At 46.1% G+C, this 18,271-nt stretch overlaps 2 protein-coding genes across 5 annotated transcripts in view; both read right to left on the reverse strand.

Annotated features, from left to right (window-relative positions):
• Window positions 1–82: 82 nt before the first annotated feature.
• NPFF (neuropeptide FF-amide peptide precursor) lies at window positions 83–3,849 on the reverse strand. The gene is made up of 3 exons (XM_059081843.2): window positions 724–3,849; window positions 372–493; window positions 83–258 (listed from the first exon to the last, which is right to left on the reverse strand). The coding sequence occupies exons 1-3, from the start codon at window positions 943–945 to the stop codon at window positions 165–167; spliced, it is 438 nt and encodes a 145-aa protein (XP_058937826.1). The 5' UTR covers window positions 946–3,849; the 3' UTR covers window positions 83–164.
• A 4,818-nt stretch (window positions 3,850–8,667) lies between these two features.
• The window catches only part of LOC131766946 (cyclic AMP-dependent transcription factor ATF-7), an 85,315-nt gene continuing 75,711 nt past the window's right edge, over window positions 8,668–18,271 (reverse strand). For 3 of the 4 annotated variants that reach the window (XM_059081778.2, XM_059081779.2, XM_059081781.2), the window contains 4 exons: window positions 17,554–17,706; window positions 14,267–14,464; window positions 12,602–12,710; window positions 8,668–9,174 (listed from right to left, as the gene is read on the reverse strand). In XM_059081778.2, the coding sequence (XP_058937761.1) occupies window positions 8,957–9,174; window positions 12,602–12,710; window positions 14,267–14,464; window positions 17,554–17,706 (678 nt within the window). In that variant the 3' untranslated portion in view covers window positions 8,668–8,956. The remainder of the gene's footprint in view (window positions 9,175–12,601; window positions 12,711–14,266; window positions 14,465–17,553; window positions 17,707–18,271) is intronic. The other variant, XM_067009400.1, reaches the window with a different exon arrangement.

An 18,271-nucleotide genomic window follows, 5' to 3' on the forward strand; every position in this document is an offset into this window, starting at 1 on the left:
GGATGGAGGGGGCTGTGGTTCTTGTCTTGGGACTCCCTCCCGGCCCTTTCAAGTCTCATACAGACAGACACGCACAGTGATTCAGAAGCCAGACAGCTTTATTTGGGGGGACACGTGGCACTTTTGGGTGTGGGCCTTGCATGCAAACATCAAAGGATGGCATGTCACTTCTTCCCAAAGCGCTGAGGGGCAGCCAGGCTCCAGAATTGGGAGCTCAGCCCTTCGTTGCTCCAGGAGCCCCGGGTGTTTCTGCCAAACCTTAGGAGAGATCCATCCTCAGCTGTAGGCCCTTCCAGTGCCCCCCCTTCCCTGCTGCCCTCCCGCTCCTCTCACTCTGGCCCTTGCCTTGCCCGTGTCCCTCTTAGACTCACCTCTGGGGCTGAAACAGGAAGGCTGGACTCGGGCTGGGTCTCTGCATGGCCTGGAGCAGGGGGCGCAAGAGTGCCCCCGGGGTCTGGGCATCCTGCGGTGGGTGGGCTGCACCGTCTTCCTCCTGTGGTACAGGGGCATCCGGGAAGGAAGATGGGCTAAGGCCTTGGGCATTTAGGTCACGAGGGGAAGGGAGTGGCTTCCGGGGGCAAGTTGTAGGAGGCTAAGGAGTCATTTTCTCAGATGTGAGGACCCAGTGACCCTGGCAGCCAGAGAGAGTATTTGAACCTGGAGTACAATTCTCAAGCTGAGGTACAGGAAAATGGTGACAAGGGGGTGGGCATGCTGACTTACCGTGAAGCTCTGGTCTCCTTCATCCCGGCCCCCTGGTCCTTCAGCGCGGCCCCAGTCTGTTACTAACAGCAGCAGCAGCACTGCTGCCTGTCTGGAGTCCATGCTGCCATCTGCCTTCCTTTGGCCACACCCGCTTCTTATACCTGCTGTCCCCCTGTTCCTCACCCCCGACAGCAACCTGAGGGGGAATCTAGAGCAGGCAGTGGAAATGCACGGCTCCATTAAGAGCAGTCTGGGACAACCCCCCTTTCCTCTCGCCCCCGTGGGGTTTCGTGCTCTCAGCCTCCGGCCCCAGCCCCTAAGCCTGGAGTTATAGACTTTATTACATGCATAAATCCTGTCTCCAGAGCTCAAGAAGCATCGTTAATTGCAGATGCTTTGTCAGAGCCAGGCCCTGGGGGACCTTCAAGAACTCCCAATCTCTCAACAGGTTGGAGAGCTCCAACTGATCACCTCCTAACTTGTAGAATAAAAGCATAGAGAAAGTCCTGTCAGGCTAGGCATTATGTCCTGGGAAGGAAGGAGGGAAGAGCCAGGGTCAGAGTCAGCCAGGATGACCCCGTCTGGTGACTGGAGAGGCTGCAGGAAGGGCCATGCAGCCCATTCACGCCCATGTGTACGTGCCTGTTGGAGGGTCAAAAATGGGAGTCACTACTCTGAGATTTCCCTGTGGATAGAAAAGTGAGATACAGGTGTGAAAGTGGAGATTGCTTCAGATGTTTGTAGACAGACCCCCATCTTCACTCGCACTGTTTAGGACCTGCCTCACTTCAGCCTAGAGAGCAGTGCTTTGCAGATGAAGCACTGCTGCCACCCTGTGGTCACAGCTCTGCATTGCCAGGCCCGGCCATTTCCTTTTTCTGGAACAGAGTTTGTTGAAGGATAGGGTGGCTGGAGGTCCTAAAGCCCTGACCCCACAGGGTCCCAGAAAGGCAAGGGCAGGATACTTGGGTGTCCACCTCCCTCTAGTCACTCCAGCCTCTGCCTGGCTCTGGCTCTGACCTACTGGGGCAGCGTTCCTTCAAAGTCATCTGGTACAGTTTCCCTTCTGATCCTAGAGTCCCTTCCTCAGCAGTCCCACCAGTGTGGTTCTTGATGCTGGAGAGGTGCCATGACGTAAAGGGCCTGTGAATCAGACTTGGGCAAGATGCTTAGCTCTCTGTAAGAAGTTTCTTCACCTAAAACATGGCAACGTTAAAAGGAACCACTTCCTAAGGTGAGCATTATTTGAGATACTTTTTGTAACCCATGCAGCACAGGACCTGGCATAGAGCAGGCTTCCTCACAACGTTAGCTGTGATTATCCTGGGTCCTGGGGAACTTGCCATCTCCTCAGACAGTCCAGACAGAACCATCCTTGCAAGGAGCTGGCTTTCATCTCCCTGTGGCCTCCACCAGCGGTCCTGGTTTCCCTCATTCTCAGAGAACACCTCTCATCTTTCAATGTTACAAGCCTTTCCCATGATTGAAGACAGATTTCATTCTTCCTTCCTTCATTCTTTCACCTTTGTTCAAGGGGAAGCGTTCCCCCTTCTTTAAAGCGAGGCATCTAGAAACCAACTTATACTTAGGTAGATTAGATCAGGTTTTGATACTTCTATCAATGCAGCCTAAACTAGGGTGAACCTTTTTGTAAGCTTTGTCTCACCGCTGGTCCCGAGCACGGAACCTGACATTCATCATTACATCTTGTAGTTTCACCACTTCTTAAATGGGAGCATCAAGTCCATGAGGAGATGGTTCTTCTGTGGGAAATGGATCCTGCGCCATATCGAGGTCCTTGTCCATTCTTATCTGACCAAGTTCAGAGGAGCAAGGTGTGAGGGTAGGTGGGGTGCTGCAGAGCGGTTCCAGGGTCAGGGCCGCCGTTTTAATCCAGCTCTTGCACTTTGTTGTGTGCCTTGGGCAAGTGCCTCAAGCTAAACCTCGGGTCATCATCAGTATCATGAGGTAACTGCTCCTGTTATCAAGAGGTTTTGTGAACAGTAAATAACTTGATGAATGCAAAGCATCTAGCACTCCACCTAGCACATAGCAGGCACACAATAAATGTTTACCCTCTTATTTCTCTGGTCACCAGTTACAAGTGGATCTGAGCTGAGGCTGCATTCAGAAAGGGGCTGGTCTAGCTGCTTCCTGTGTCCTGGATGGAGGTGATGGGTCTCTCCTTTGGCTAGAAGTTGGAATGGGTTAATTCTTTTAACTTGGGAAACTGTCCTCCCTTCAGTCTCATCCCCACCTCCAAAACCTCTCAATCTTGGTTTTGGTATTTGGCTTTCAGCAACTTCCTTTACTGTTCTCTGGACTCTCATGTGCTCCTGACCACAATGAAGACCACCACTGCCTTTCCCGCTCCCCAGAAGAGACTGGAGCTCCCTGTCTGTCAATTATACCAAACACCAGCCACAAACAGCATGTAAATCTCCTCTCTCCTATTGGAAACCCCTCAGAGGTACCCAGCTATCTCCTGGTCAAGTTCTTCAGCCTGGTCACCCTCCTCACTTGTGGCATCAAGGAATACACAGATGCAAGAAATTAGTAATGACTGCCCCACACCTCCCCATAGTTCCTGAGCACTACCTGTTTTTCTTGTAAACTATCTTGCCTGTTTCTAAATAAACTCCACCTCTCATTTCCAGACTCCCCTCCTCCCCACACACATAGAACTCATAGAGCACTTCTCCTTCTGTCTGCATCTAAGTGTACTCCCCCAGGCATGCTGGAAACTTCTTGAGGGTAGGGCTTATTATTTTTTAATTGCGGGGGTGGGGGATATAACACTGAAAGGTTAAGAGGCCACTTGCCTTCCACCGCCCTCCGAGCCCCATCCACGCAAAGCACACAAGTTCTCTAGTGAGGGCTCCCATGATGCCAAGGGCCCTTGTCCCTAAGGGCAGTGCACAGATCTGAGCCTTCTGTTGTATTACGTAATTTATACAAACCACCCACCTCCTCTAGGCTGTGTCTTCCCCTGCATAAAAAGGAGGGATAAGAATGCCAGCTGTTTCTGTCCTAAGAAATGGGAGAGTGAAGATTGCAGACATGAAAGCCCAATGAATTCCCAGAAAGAATGGACAATGGGACTTGTAGATCAGAGTACTGAAACATCAGACGGAACAGTGCTTCTCTTGATAGTTTAATGTTATATTTGCAGCATAAATAAGGCACAATATATGTCAGGGCAAGGGAGGGGGGAGAAGGCATGGCTGGGGGATAACTGCTATGTGGCAAGGGGGAGGGAGGAGGGACGGTCAGGGAGAATAGAGCGAAGCCTCTGCCTCAGCCCTGTCCCAGGAGACTGTGAGAGCCTGCTCACAGGGATCATGCTGAAGGGCGTGGAGGGGAAAGGGAGAAGACAGTTTCATAACAAAACAGCCTGTAGCACTGCATCCTCCCACCTGTCAAAGTCCACCAGTGGGACTGGGGAAACCCAGACCCAGAGTCAAGTTCCTTGATGACATGGAGAGGTGTTGCTACATGTCAAGATATACAGATGAACAGAGATATAACCGTAAGTACACACAGCTTTTCAACAGATACCATGTCAGGAGGCTGTAGCCTCCACTGTTGGGGCTGAAGGCTCATCTCCCTGCCTGAAAGGTGTGTGTTGGGGGCGGGGTGAGTGGGAGAACAGGACAGCCGGTCCTTCCTGTAACAAAGAACATGGAGTGACCAGTCTGCAAGGGAATATGGGACAACTCCTGTCCAGACCCACGCAGGACAGGTTTTAGGAGTAAGCAGAGGAAGACAAACCTAGATTTTGAGATGAGTGACACTGTTGTTGTTTTAATGGGAGTGGAGGGAGGGACTGGAGGAAATGGAAAAACATGCTAGTGCTAAGGCAGAAGATGGTACTTAAAATATCCTTGATACCCTGTAAGAATTTCCCAGCTTGCCCCTAAGGCAATGGTTCTCAAACTTTAGTGTGTGTTAGAATCACTTTGAGTGCTTGTTAGAGCCCATCCCCAGAGTTTCTGATTCAGTATGTCTGGGATGGGGCCTGAATGTGCATTTCTAACAAGTTCCCAGATGACGGTCCTGCTGGTCCTGGACTACATTCTGAGAACCACTGCCCTAAGGGAAAGTCAATGAAACTAGTGCTCAAAGCCACTTCTTACAGCTAAATCCTCACTCACCAGTAGTTAATGCTGATGAGATAGCTCTGTGCTACCAGCCCCCATTAAAAAGAGAAACCCTAGCAGCTACAATACAAACCTGCATCTACAAAGGATGTAAGCTGCCTTAAGCCGCCCTACTCTCCCCAGCCTTTTCTCATTCCAGGGAAGAACTTTACCCCAAAGAGACACGAATGAACTGGTATGGAGGGTGGGAATGTTGGCTAGCAACCACCTACACTCATCCCTGCAGGGTCACCACCCTGGGATGGTGAGGATTTATGTCTGTGTGCACCTGCATGTGTGCAAACAGAAACAGAAATCAGTCTGTACTATGAAGGGAATGATTAGGGTTGTGGGAGGCTGAAGTAGGATGGGGGGGCCTCTAATCTGCCTTAGGATCCTCACCTGTCCTGCTCTTCCCTCCGCCCCGGTCAAACAAAAGTCTAAAGAAAGCAGAAAGAGCATATCAACAAAGGCATATGTGATACAGCTAGGAGGACTGGATTCTAAACAGACTGGTTATGACATTAAAAAAAAAAATAAAGAGTACATTTCCTTCCTGTGTATACAATGTACAATATTAATGAAAAATAATGATTTGGGGATGGGAAGGAAAGAAAAGGGAACTCTGTGGGAAAGAGCTGTCTTAGGGCTAGCACCTTTAAAGGAGCCTCTCAGTGTGAGCAAACAGGGGGGACTTAGGAACCAGAGGAGGAATATTTTGGTGTCTACTTGGTTCAGGCTATAGATGGGGTGTGGTTAGGGTTAAGCACCCTGTCTACCAGGATGGGTGGTGCTGGAGGGCAGTAAGTCGGCAAAGGAACTGGAACAACGGAACAGGCACAGGGAAGGCAGCAAAATGAGGTTCAGTTAGGCCACCTCCTCTTTTACTGCCACCAAGAGTGTATATAGTCTAGGACTTAGGGCCAAGGAGAGGAGCAAAGGCCGAAGGAAGCCAGATCTGGGTGTACGACCAACAGGGAAAGATGAAGTAAAGGAGGTTGTACTCTTTCTAGTCCTTCCTAATAGCATGGGAGCTTTCTCAGACTTTTCAACTCTAAGCAAGCTTTCTTTTAAGACAATGGGGCATTAAGTCTGTGGACCAGAAGACCTGGTTCTGGCCCCTTTCTCTATGGCCTTGGGTCTCTAGCTGCTGTGTCCTTGGAGTGAAGTGGGAGGCCTGAGTCCTGTGTTCACTTAGAAGAGTCCTAAGGCATCCACATTCCCAGTCCCTTTTAGACAGTGTCTTCCCTTAGGCCCCTAGAAAGGCCATGTTCCTTAAAAAGAGCTAAGTGACACCCTCCATGATGTTTGTTCTGGTCCAAAGGAGTCTGGAGGGCAAGGAGCAGGGGAGAGTGGCCACACAGCTGGCTGCAATAACAAGGTAAATGTCATTCCCCTTGACTATAGGAGAGACTTCAGGGCAAGCAATTGCTCTGCCTTCTTAGACTGAGGACCAACTAAAGAGCTGTCTGGGGTGGGGGAGGTCCTGTCGTGTTCCTTCCTCATTTCACTGCTGCTTTACTACTAAGGTTCTGCCAATGCCTCTCAGTTAGGTCCCCAATACTAACTTCCCACTGATGAAAATGAAATAAGGACGCAAGAGAATCAGACATGGGGATTAAGAAACTAAATAAGACCCTCTACATAAATTAGCCATCCTACACAGGGACAGACTGGCAGGACTCAAACTTCCTCCAAGGCCAAGCAGTGAGGCAGGGCATGTGTGCAGTGACCAACTGATTCTTAACTTGAAAAACACATGACTGAAGGGGGAAGAAAAACAGTCAAGGGTCTTATGAAGGCTCCTTAGGAGCCATAAACGCAGTCAAGCTTTAGGGCAAGGCTACAAGTGGGAAATAAAGATAACAAAAAATGAAACACAACTAAGGCAGGAGAAAATCCCAGGGAGCAGCCATCTAAAGGAAAAGTCCTGAGCACAAGTTATGGCTGTGAAGTTTTAAAGGCAAGTGGAGTCCCTGGAGGTGGTAACCTGCCTGTATCCTGACCATCTGCCGTGCCATTTGCTAGTCTGAGTCACCTCAGGGGCTGTTCCTGTTGGGTCCTGGGTGGGGAAGGATGAGAAAACCATGTTTTCTCTCCTTTCTCTTCACCAGGTGTGGCTTCTTCAACACCAGTTCTGAAAAGCAGGAGGAGAAATTAAAAACAAATGCAGTAGAACATGTCCTCTGACCGGCTCACCAATTTATCAGTCTGAGGAGATGGGAATCTTGTAGCTTAGAACATTTCCTCATTCCTCTATGATAGCCAATTCTGGAAGATAAAATAAGAAAGGAAGCTGGCAGTTACTCTGTATGCATGTATAAGATGGAGGTAGGAGAGAGAGAGAAAAGGACATTATTGGCTTGGGCAGATGGCAGAAAGTGGCTCTGGGACAATTGGAAGGGCTTCATACTGAAGGGCTATTAAAGCTGACCTATCTATCCACAGGCCTCTGGCTTTGGACTGCTTCCTATGGCCTTGGTAGAAATTGCATAGTTCAGAGCCAAAGGAAGATGAGGAGTCTGAATGGGGAAGAAAGAGGGACAAGAGGGATGAATTTCCACCCTGCAACACAACTTTTCAAAGTAAGAATGGCTGAGAGCAACAGTCACCAATTTCCCAGGCAGGTCAGACTCTTCAACAAGCAGGGCTCTTCTGCTGACATCAGTGCTCCACCTCCCCTTCCCGTGCCTCTCCCCATCCTAATTTATACTCAAGAAAACCCCCTCAGGACCTCGGCTATGATGCCTCAGGGTCCTAGGGCATAGACTATGGAGAAGCATTGCATTCAGGGGGCAGAGAGAAGAAAAGAGCTAAAGAAACGCTACAGAACCAGAGAGACCTAGTGGCTAGGCTCAGAGCCTAGTGAAAGAGAGCGAAGGTAGATCCAGTGAGGACCAGTTGTGAATATCAGAGCCTCACTCAGAAAAGATGACAGATGTGTGAGACTGAGAGATGGGGGGCGAGGGGAGGTGAGGGAGCACAAGAATCCCCTACAAGACAGCTTCCAGAGGGCTGCAGCAGAATAATTATAGAAGAGAGACAGAGGCAGGAATGCAGGCAGGGGGACGAAGAGGGAGAGGCAGGAGTAGAAAGATGACCAAAAGCAATAAGTATGCTTTGGCCAGTAAACTCTTGTAAAACATAGAAGAATCAATCTAGTAACTAGATGGAACAAGCTTTAAACTACATTGTTCCTGCCTGTCCTGATGATTAGAACTGAAGGAGGATGGAGTGGGGATGGGAAGGGAACCAGCCAGTCAGATCCTGGGCTCTTTCCCGTTTCACTACCAAGCAGTATCTAATAAGGCCACAAGATGAGGTTGCCACGGCTTAGTGGGAGGTGGAAAAGACCCCACCACTAGACTGGGAAAACTCAAGACATAAAATGAGGTACCCAAATAGCTCTGGAAATAAACGAGAAAGGACTAGACCGTTTGTGGTTTCATTTCTCTGTTTTTGTTTTGGTGGCAAGTAGGGAGAAGGACTAAAGTTTATGGAAGAGCTGGGAAATACTGCTACCTCATACATCAAAGGTAACCTAACATTCTCCATAAGTGAATGTTTTAACTAGAATTTATGGAGGGGGAAAAAGGGATAAATAAGCAGCTACTGGGAGACAAAGTCCTGAGTCCATGGGGTGGCTAGGGATGGGTCAGCCGTTGATATGCCATCAACTCTAGCTTCCCTCTACCTAGCAAGAAGTGGCATGCTGCTAAGAATCAAGAAGGTAATAGCCATGGCTTGGTGGAAAGAGAGGGAACTGAGAAACCGAAACCTAGAAGTACAAGGGTTAGTGTTAAAAGAGACAGGTACACGTGCATGGGCAGGGATGATTGTTCGGACCATCGGGAAAGGCCTTTGGCTGTGGGTACATCAGAAACTTCCCCCTTGGGGTATGATCTGTGTGGCTCTGGGGCTGGAAGGCTCCTAGTACAGGTGTCAACGTAAATGACCATGTGAGAAAAGCCCCACATCTGACCATTACTCACAACACACAATTTCCCCCCCATATTGCCATGTCCAAGGCAGATGGGAGAGGATAAGATGACATCTCTCTTGGCTCTCGGGCGGGCGAGCTCTGGCTGGGGACCTCTCCACCAGGGGAGGCATCATCTGCCCGCAGACTGAGACTGTGGGGTCATGATCACATGCGACTGTATGGGCATGCTCAGTTCTGTCCTTTGGCTGGCCATCTGAGTGAGGACTGAGGTGGCCACAGCTTCAGCTGCAGAGCGAACGCTGAGGCCATTGCTCGGGGCTGTTGCTGAGCTGTGCTGAATCACAGGGGCTGGAGAACCCGTTGGCTCTGAGCTTTCCTTGGGGCTTTCTGCCAGGAAGGAAGGCAAAAAGCAGAGAGCAAGTGGTTAGAAAACAGAATGGGGAAACAGGCAGAACTACCTTTTGCCATAATTCTAAAGGAGCCCAAAGGAAAATGAAGCCCATGTTTTTAGGGGGGAAAATTTCCCAGAATCTTGGCTACTAAGCCATTAAATGGGCTAGGAAACTGGAAGTTGTGAGAAGAGAAGCAAGCTAGGCCAAAATTAACCCATCTATCCCAATAAAGCAAACCCCCAACATGTTAATTACACTGCAGGGCTTCTAGGTCTCTGCACAGTTCATTACCCCTATTGGAACACACTTCCTCTTATTCATGTCTTTAAAGGTGATTTAAAATAGATCTCTTTTTAGCTATCCTCTCTTATTAATGCTCACAACATTGCAATCATTCTATTATTTTTAATATTCCTTTAGCATGTAGTTGCACCACAGGTAAACCTGATAAATATCAAGCTACAATCAAATCATGTTATGAATGACCAGTCCTTGGCCAAGGTTCAGTTAACACAACCAACTACAAAGAGGTCTGTCAGACGCTCCTGACTATTAACTAGCTAGGCATTAACGATTTAACACATTTACTTTGAGTTACGCCACTCCACCTAAAGTGACAATAACTTTTATTACTAAACACAAATGTCTGAGCTGCATACAAAGGTAACTCCATGTTGCTTAACAGTCAAGGAGTTTCGCTGAACATCACATAGCCTCTCTGGCTATTTAAACAGAGGTGTGTAGAATAAGGGCAAAATTTCAATACTTGGTTGTATTTCTGACCTCCTGATAAATGCCTGAGTCTTCTTTCAGGATTCAAATACTACCACCTCTGTGAAGCCTTCTTTGTTCCGCTCAGGAAATTAACTATTTCATCGTTTGTACTTTCAGAGCATACATTCATTTATTCATCAAATATTTACTGAATGTTGCCCATGTGCCAGGCATTAGGGTATATAAAGAATAGACAGGCTCCTTGTCCTCAGGAAGTCCCCAGTCTAGGGGCTCTTTGGGATATCTGTGCTTACCTGACCCATGGGTTGACATGTTTATCTCCTCATAACCCTATGAGTCTCTCAGAGATAGGAGAGTGTCTTGTTTGTCTTATGTCAGGTACCTACCACTATGTCCATACCACACAGTAGGAACTAAATACATATTTGCTGTAATGAATAAGTAATTTCAAAGATTGACTATGTCAGAGTTCTTGTAGGGACTGAATAGAAACCTTACTGTATATAGACTTAATACTGATAAATACTCAGTCCTTGTCATCCTTAGCCCATCAAAAGGATTGAAATAGTTGATCACTAAACTTCTTGAAACACTTTCTTATCTTGGCTTACAGAACACCACACTCAGCTACTCAGCTGGTTTTCCTCCTACCTGCTTGGCTACTCATTCTCAGTCTCTTGTGGGTCCCTTCTCATCTCTCTGACCTCTAAATATTGGAGTACCCAGGGCTCAGTCCTGGAACTTCTCTTTTTCTACCTATGTGCTCTCTTTGACAATAACATTTCATCCAGTTTCATGGCTTTAAAAACTATCCATATTCTGCTGACTCCCTAAGTTGTACCTTCAGCCTTTCCTCTGAACTGCAGACCCACACAACCAGCTGCCTGCTTGACAGCCCCACCTGCAAGCCTAAGAGGCTTCCAAACCTGAGCTCCCGATATACCACCCAATCCATTTCTTCGTACACTTTCCCCTATCTCAATCAATGGCAACTCCGTTCCTGCAGTCGCTCAGGCCAAAACCTTTGGTGCAATTTTTGATTTTCTTTTTCCTCACGTATACTGCCCCATCTGGCCGTCATCAAACCCTGTCACTCTAACTTCGAAATATATCCTGAATTAAATCCCTTCTCACCACTTTCACTACTGCCATCCAGTCCAAGTCTCCATCACCTCTTGCTCATATGATTGTGACAGCCCCACTAAGTGGACTGCCTGCTTCTGCCCATGCATTCCTCACTCTCTAACAGAGTGACCCTTTTCAAAGTAAGTCAGATCAGTCATGTCACGATTCTGCTGAAAACAAACCTCTAATGATCCCCAAAGTAGAGTAAAAGCTAAGGTCCTCACTATGACCAATGAGGCCCTAAAGGAAAATGCTTCCATTACCTCCCCTACCTCATCTCCAAATAGTCTCCATTCCCCATTCTCTCCAATCCAGCCACACTAGCCTCCTTGGAGTTCCTAGAATGTGCCAGACACGCTCCCACTTTGGGTCTTTGCATTTGCTGTTCCTCCTGCTTGCAGTACTTTTCTCCCATATTAATGCATGGCTAGCTCCCTCACTTCCTTAAGGTCTTTGGTCAAAAGACACCTCATCTAAAATTTCAACCCTGCTGCTAACATTTCATATTCCTCTTTCTTGTTTTATTTTTGTCTTCCAAGCATTTATTCTTATCTAACATACTATATATATTTTATCTATTTATCTAGTTTATTGTCTGTCTCACCTACTAAAATATAAGCCCCTCACGGCCAGGGACTTTAATCCAATCTATTTGGTTCCCTATTATGTCCTCAGCATGTAAAACAGTGCCTGGCACAGAACAGGCTCAATCAATATCTGCCTAACGAATGAATGTACCCTGAAGTACACATTAAAATTAAAATTAAAATAGAGATGTTTAAAATTGGTGATGTGGTTACTCTTTTTCACATCTCTGAAATGATAAAGACATTAGTGGAAAAATAATTCAATATATCAAAATTTGATAGCCAACATTTCTATGAATTTATTTAATTTGTAAAGGAAAATGATTTATTAGTTTTCACTGTCCATCTGTCCATAAGCAAATTATTCACAGTAATTTTAATTTCAGGATTGTGCTTATCCTGAGCATGACGTTGTGACCAGCTCTTCCTAGCACTATATTATTCGTGCTCACAGATTACAAACTGAAACCAACATTAGCCCATCATTAGAAAGATAAAATGTACCACCAAATCTCAATGCTTAACAAACCCCAATGTATCACCTTCTGTTATATCCTCGTGAGGCCAAGACAGTGGCTTTGGAATAAGAAGAGGTGGATGTGAATCTTGGCTCTGCCACTTCACCAACTGTGTAACTTCAGGTGAGTGACTAATCTCAGTGCAGTTTTCTCGTGTATAAACGCAGGTGATATCTATTTCATGAGAGAACTGGGAAGGTGGTTGAGTGCCTCACACAAAGTAGGTACCCAATACATATTGCTATCCTTTTTCTCCAACTACAATAGATAATTAGGATAACTATATTGTTCTCAAAATTTTTTTTTGACAGGACTGGTTGTTCCAGAAAGGCTGCTCACTCGTCAATCTGGGCCCCCAGAACATTCAGAATGGGGTTATAAAATTATAAAGAGTTGAGACACTCATTACATGCAGTGTACTGACTGATTGATCTTGCTTAGGTTGTGAGCCACTTACCTAAATAGCCTTGGGTCTTTTTCTGTAGTGCTGTGACTGGGCAGTCTTTATGAGCTAACAGCAGCTGTTTCAATTGAGCCACCTCATTGCGTAGTAATGTGACTTCATTCTGAGGAGGGAGGGAAGAAAAGAATATGAAGAAAATTTATGCTCCACTCTTGAACCCCCCGTAGCTATGCCCAAAGTGAGGACAGAATGCTGTCTGGATTTTCTCCCTCAGATCTGGGAAAGATCCAGCAAGCTTTAGATGGCCCAGGGCCAATACAGCCATGAATTCAATGACAGGAGCTGCTTAGAGTGATAGTAGGGATTTTAAATAGAAAAATTACTCCTATTTAGGACAGATACGATTACACCAAAATTAATAATGCATATGTCCTTTGATTAAGAAAGCTAACTTCCAGGAATCTATTTAACAGAGCTATCTACTCAAGTGCATACAATGTACACTGCAGCACTGCTGTTCTGGCAAAAAATTAGAAACATTATAAATATTCATACCTTATAACATAACTTACACTATAGAATGCTACACTGTGCAGCTGTTTACAAACACGAGGTAGGTCCTGTGTATACATGGCTAGATCTCCAGGAGACACTGTTTTATGTTACAACAGAGAGTCCCTCCCTGACTCCCCCACAAAAGCTAAAAATGAAAAAAATATTAGAAATACATACATGTCTGGTAGGTATACACCAAACTTATCTACAAGGAAGAGAATGAGACTAGGAAAGACATATTGAAGAGAGACTATTTTTAATCTGTACCTCTGTGTGTGTATGTATGTGTATATTATATATATGTTATATAAATATATTACCTTTGTAATGGAATATTTTAATAAATAATCAGAAGAAGGGAAAATAATATTCAAGAAAATATCTGGGGACTTCCCTGGTGGTTCAGTGGTTAAGAATCCACCTGCCAATGCAGGGGACATGGGTTCAAGCCCTGGTCTGGGAAGATCCCACATGCCACGCAGGAAGATCCCACATGCCGTGGAGCAGCTAAGCCCGTGCGCCACATTACTGAGCCCACACTCTAGAGCCCGCGAGCCACAACTACTGAGCCCGCATTCTGCAACTACGAAAGCCTGCGTGCCTAGAGCCCATGCTCTGCAACAGGAGAAGCCACTGCAATGAGAAGCCCGCACACCGAAGAGTAGTTCCCGCTCGCCGCAACTAGAGAAAGCCCGCCCCGCACACAGCAAAGAAGACCCAGCACAGCCAAAAATAAATAAATAAGAAAATATCTGTATTATAACCGTTCTATTTGTGTTTGCGTGGCTTTTTCTTTCCTTTCTTAAGCTGCATTACCTGGGCAAATACTTTCCCTTTGGTGTTCCACTACCCCTGTCAGATTCTACTGATGACTTAAAAAGAGCACCCTGGGGCGCTTAATCTAATTCCCTTCATCCAAACTGGTCTATGGATGACTCATTCTAGTAGCAGATTTGGGAGTAGTGGTGAGTGTCCTTTCCAGTCCCCGGGGAAGAGGTTTCAACTCTGATTGTTAAGACATTCTTCTGCATTCTCCCTGGCATATGTTCTGGATCTGTCTTAATTTAAAGAATTATCATCTTCTATTATATCGTCCCACTTTTTCCTGATTCAATCTCACTTTCCAGATTCAACAATCCTAATAATCACCCAGGACACACTCACACTCAGCTGAATGTTCTGAGACGTGAGTTCCTCAGCCTTCTTCTCTAGGGAGGACACCCACAGCTTCCGCTTTTGACGGCAGCGCGAGGCTGCGGCCCGGTTGCGCTCCAGAAAGCGCTGCCGCCGCTCGTCTGGATCTTCATCCACCGTGCGCCGACGTCGCCCTCCGGTACTAGGAGTGGGTTGGGCTGGTGAAACCTGTTGCCCAGAAGGAAGAGGAGTTACTTGAAGGGAATGTCAGTCCTTTCTAAACTAAATCTGACGTAAGCTCTGGCAAAGATCTGGTAAGAGTATGTACCAGTCTCTAACCACAGCAAGTCTCGTTACTATGTCCCTTAGCTTCTCTTCTGTAGTAGTTCCTCATTCTGCCTCCTGTTTTCTTTCAGTCTTCTCAGTTCCACACTCTGATTATTTCTGAGACAGACAGACAAAATGAAACTAGGATCACTTTTTGTTTCTTAACAGGAAATCTTGTAGGCAGGGAAATTATAATCAAGGGAGGTGTCAGGGGAAATTTTAGGGAGACTATGGAATAAAAAATCGGAGAATCACCTATCTGGTCAAGCAATATATACAAATAACTGTGTGCTACAAGTTTCAGAAAAGGAGAAAAGATTTTAGTATCAGTGAGATATGAGCTATCATGGAGATATATGAATTACTATATTCTTATTTTTTTGGCCACACCGCACAGCTTGCAGGATCTCAGTTCCCCGACCAGGGATTAAACCCGGGCCACAGAAGTGAAAGCCCAGAATCCTAACCACTAGGCCACCAGGGAACTCCCAATATATTCTTTTTATTTAAATCAGTTATTAATCATCCTCAGCAACGCCCCCGCTTCCTCCCTTGTTTGTTCTGTTTGTTTTTAAAGAGAAAAACATTTTTTAATCCTTTTACAAATTGGCGATTTAAGACTGTCTTTTTTTTTTTTTTTTTTTTTTTTTTTTTTTTTTTCGGTACGCGGGCCTCTCACTGTTGTGGCCTCTCCCATTGCGGAGCACAGGCTCCGGACGCGCAGGCTCAGTGGCCATGGCTCACGGGCCCAGCCGCTCCGCATGTGGGATCTTCCCGGACCAGGGCACGAACCCGCGTCCCCTGCATCGGCAGGCGGACTCTCAACCACTGCGCCACCAGGGAAGCCCCTGTCTTTTGTTTTTAAACTTTAGGCTGATGTCTCTTGTCTCTAAAGCACTTTTGAATCATCTTCCTTTTCTGTTAGCTGGTATGTATTCAAAGAAGATAGACCAATTTTATAACAGTCAAAATTAAAATATAGAAAGGTTAACCATCTGTATAAAAGAAACTATGTAATGTAAAACAATGCCAAAAATAAATTCTTCCTGAATCTGTTGCTATTAGAGAACATCAATATTGGTAGTTCCCAAATGCCAGAGCTCACATTAGTTGCACGAGAATAAGCATAAGCTTATAAGAAAACAGAATCTTATTTTACTTCAGGCCCTACTGAATCATGTTCTCCATTAACACAGATAATGAAGAGATCATTTTATTTATTCAGATTAATATTCTCTCTCCTAAAAGAAAAAAAGTGGAGAGGAAATTTCAAACTTATTTTAATGAGCTACAGGCCTTGGGGTCATTGCTTCTCACTGTACTAAGGGAAGTTTACACAAATTCTCCTGTGATTTTCAACTTTCTCTTTGTCCTGAGCTCACTGAAGCACATGTAAAGATTGGCGCTTGAGGAGGAGAATGGGGAAAAGGAAATGATGGGTTCCTATTCTCTCATAGACAACTCAACAAGACATGCAGGGAATGGAGGTAAAAGAACAGACCAAGAGAAAGACAGGAAGAATAAGGAGGAAAGGAATTAGTGGTAACTAAAAAATAAGTCATGTCATTTCCTCAAGAGGGGAAGCAGCACAACTTGGGCAAGGGGACTACTGCTTTACCATTTCCAGAAGGGACTGGCATTAGAATGGGTTACAGGAGGGTGGGCAGGCTTAGCTTCCAACAAGAAAACTCAGATGAAAGCTTTTGTTGTTGGCCAAGCTTTAAGGCAGTATATGGTCATTAAATGTTAGGACATGTGGTGGTAACTGATAAAGCAGGTGGTGACATCAGGAAAAGGGGATGGGCAAAAGATGTAACTCTAGAAACTGATCTCAGGTTGCTGTCACCTAACCAGTACAGACAATATGAAAACTGAGGCCTATTCAGTTTTCAAAGAAAATTAGTAAACTGAGGCCTTCTTGAAAAAAAGAGTTGGGCTTCTAACTGGGATCCCTCTGGCTTTTTTAAGACTTTAATTTCTCCTGATAAAAAGACATTCAATTGATAAGGAAAAAGTGTTTTTTGAGGGGGTGTGTATTTGTTTACTGAGCCATCTTAATACTGTGACATCACATTTTATTAATATATTGTTTTTCTTTTTTCTTTTTTTTTGGGCTGTGTTGGGTCTTCATTGCTACGTGCAGGCTTTCTTCAGTTGTGGCGAGCGGGGGCTACTCTTCGTTGCGGTGCGTGGGCTTCTCACTGCGGTGGCTTCTCTTATTGCGGAGCACGGGCTCTAGGCGTGAGGGCTTCAATAGCTGTGGCACGTGGGCCCTAGAGTGCGTGGGCTTCAGTGGTTGCAGCGCATGGGCTAAGTAGTTGCGGCACGCAGGCTCTAGGCGCACGTGCTTCAGTAGTCGTGGCATGCGGGCTCAGGGCTCAGTAGCTGTGGCTCGTGGGCTCTAGAGCGCAGGCTCAGTAGCTGTGGTGCACGGGCTTAGTTGCTCTGCGGCACGTGGGATCTTCCTGGACCAGGGCTCGAACCCGTGTCCCCTGCATTGGCAGGTGGATTCTTAACCACTGCATCACCAGGGAAGTCCCTAATATATTGTTATTATCTGATTTTTGCTATAAATCTAATCAGGTAAGTTTTTTTAGGCGGGTGGGGGATAAGACCTAAGATAGGAGAGACTAAGGGAACCTCTTTTGGTGTACAAAGTAGTTTGAAGTGAGGTTCTGTCACATTTTAGAGGGTTCTGCAGATACAGCATTCACATATAGAAATAACCAAAAAGCAGAAAACAAAAACTGAGACCTCCTCTGTGACACTTCTGCATTATCCAGTCTGTCTGCATTTAGTACAACCCAAGGATGGATAAAGAATAGTGCATTTTGCTACTTTCAAACTGTCAACAAGAACCAAAGTGCAGACAGATGGCCAGAATGCTGAAATCCACTCTTCTTTCATTTTCTTGCTCCTTGAAAAAACAGATATGACTTAAAGAGTAATGGTGACACAAGCTGGTTCCCCCATCCAAGGGTCTAACTGACCTGTGGCTGGGCAGGGGATGGGGCGTCAGGGTGCTGGATGAGGATCTGGCTTTGCTCTGGACGGGCTGTCACCATGGTGCTGGCAGTCCCCACCACCATTCCACAGCCACCATTGATTGAGGAGACTTGGTGGGTTAGGGTAGCTTTTAGTCTCTGTAGGAAAAGATAAGAAAAAATACCTTGTCAAGGGTGAGATTCTATCAAGGGTGAGAAGAGTGGGCTTAGATTTTATCACTGATGTTACAGACAACTAAATTTCCCACACTGATTTTCCCTTAACAGAGGGATGAAAAGAAAATGACAGGGAGAGGGAATGTGCACATGATCCCTAAAATACCTACTCTGTCCCCTCACTATCATCCTGGGCACAGTTGGAGGGCGGGGGTTGCTGAAGCTATAGAGTCCAGATGAAAGCTCTCTCCTGGAACCTGGCCAGGGGCTGGTTATTACACAGTTATCACCTCCTGGCCAGCTCTCCTGCCCACTCATCCACCCCTCCATCTGTCACCCTGGAACTGAAACAGCAAGAGTTCCATTCCAAACAATCTGTGCTGCTTCTTTTCACTGCCATGGTCTATGTACCAGGCTCTAAAGGTGGAAGAGAGGAGATAGGAGTCATGAATCAGGGTCTTTTCTTCTCCAGACCCCACAACTGGGTGGGTCTTTAGCTCTGCAAGCCCCAGAAGATACCACTTCTTTCAGAAGGGCCAGCATTGCC

Source organism: Kogia breviceps, chromosome 12, assembly GCF_026419965.1.
Source record: "Kogia breviceps isolate mKogBre1 chromosome 12, mKogBre1 haplotype 1, whole genome shotgun sequence".
In the NCBI taxonomy this organism is placed as follows: Eukaryota; Metazoa; Chordata; class Mammalia; order Artiodactyla; family Physeteridae; genus Kogia; species Kogia breviceps.

What these genes read in the sequence shown, in the direction of transcription:
- NPFF (XM_059081843.2), bottom strand. Translation starts at nt 945, where the DNA reads ATGGAGCCGTGCATTTCCACTGCCTGCTCTAGATTCCCCCTCAGGTTG. An exon ending in AAGGAGACCAGAGCTTCACG is followed by an intron (nt 494 to 723) that starts GTAAGTCAGCAT and finishes CCTGTACCACAG; the next exon opens with GAGGAAGACGGTGCAGCCCA. An exon ending in TTCCTGTTTCAGCCCCAGAG is followed by an intron (nt 259 to 371) that starts GTGAGTCTAAGA and finishes ATCTCTCCTAAG; the next exon opens with GTTTGGCAGAAACACCCGGG.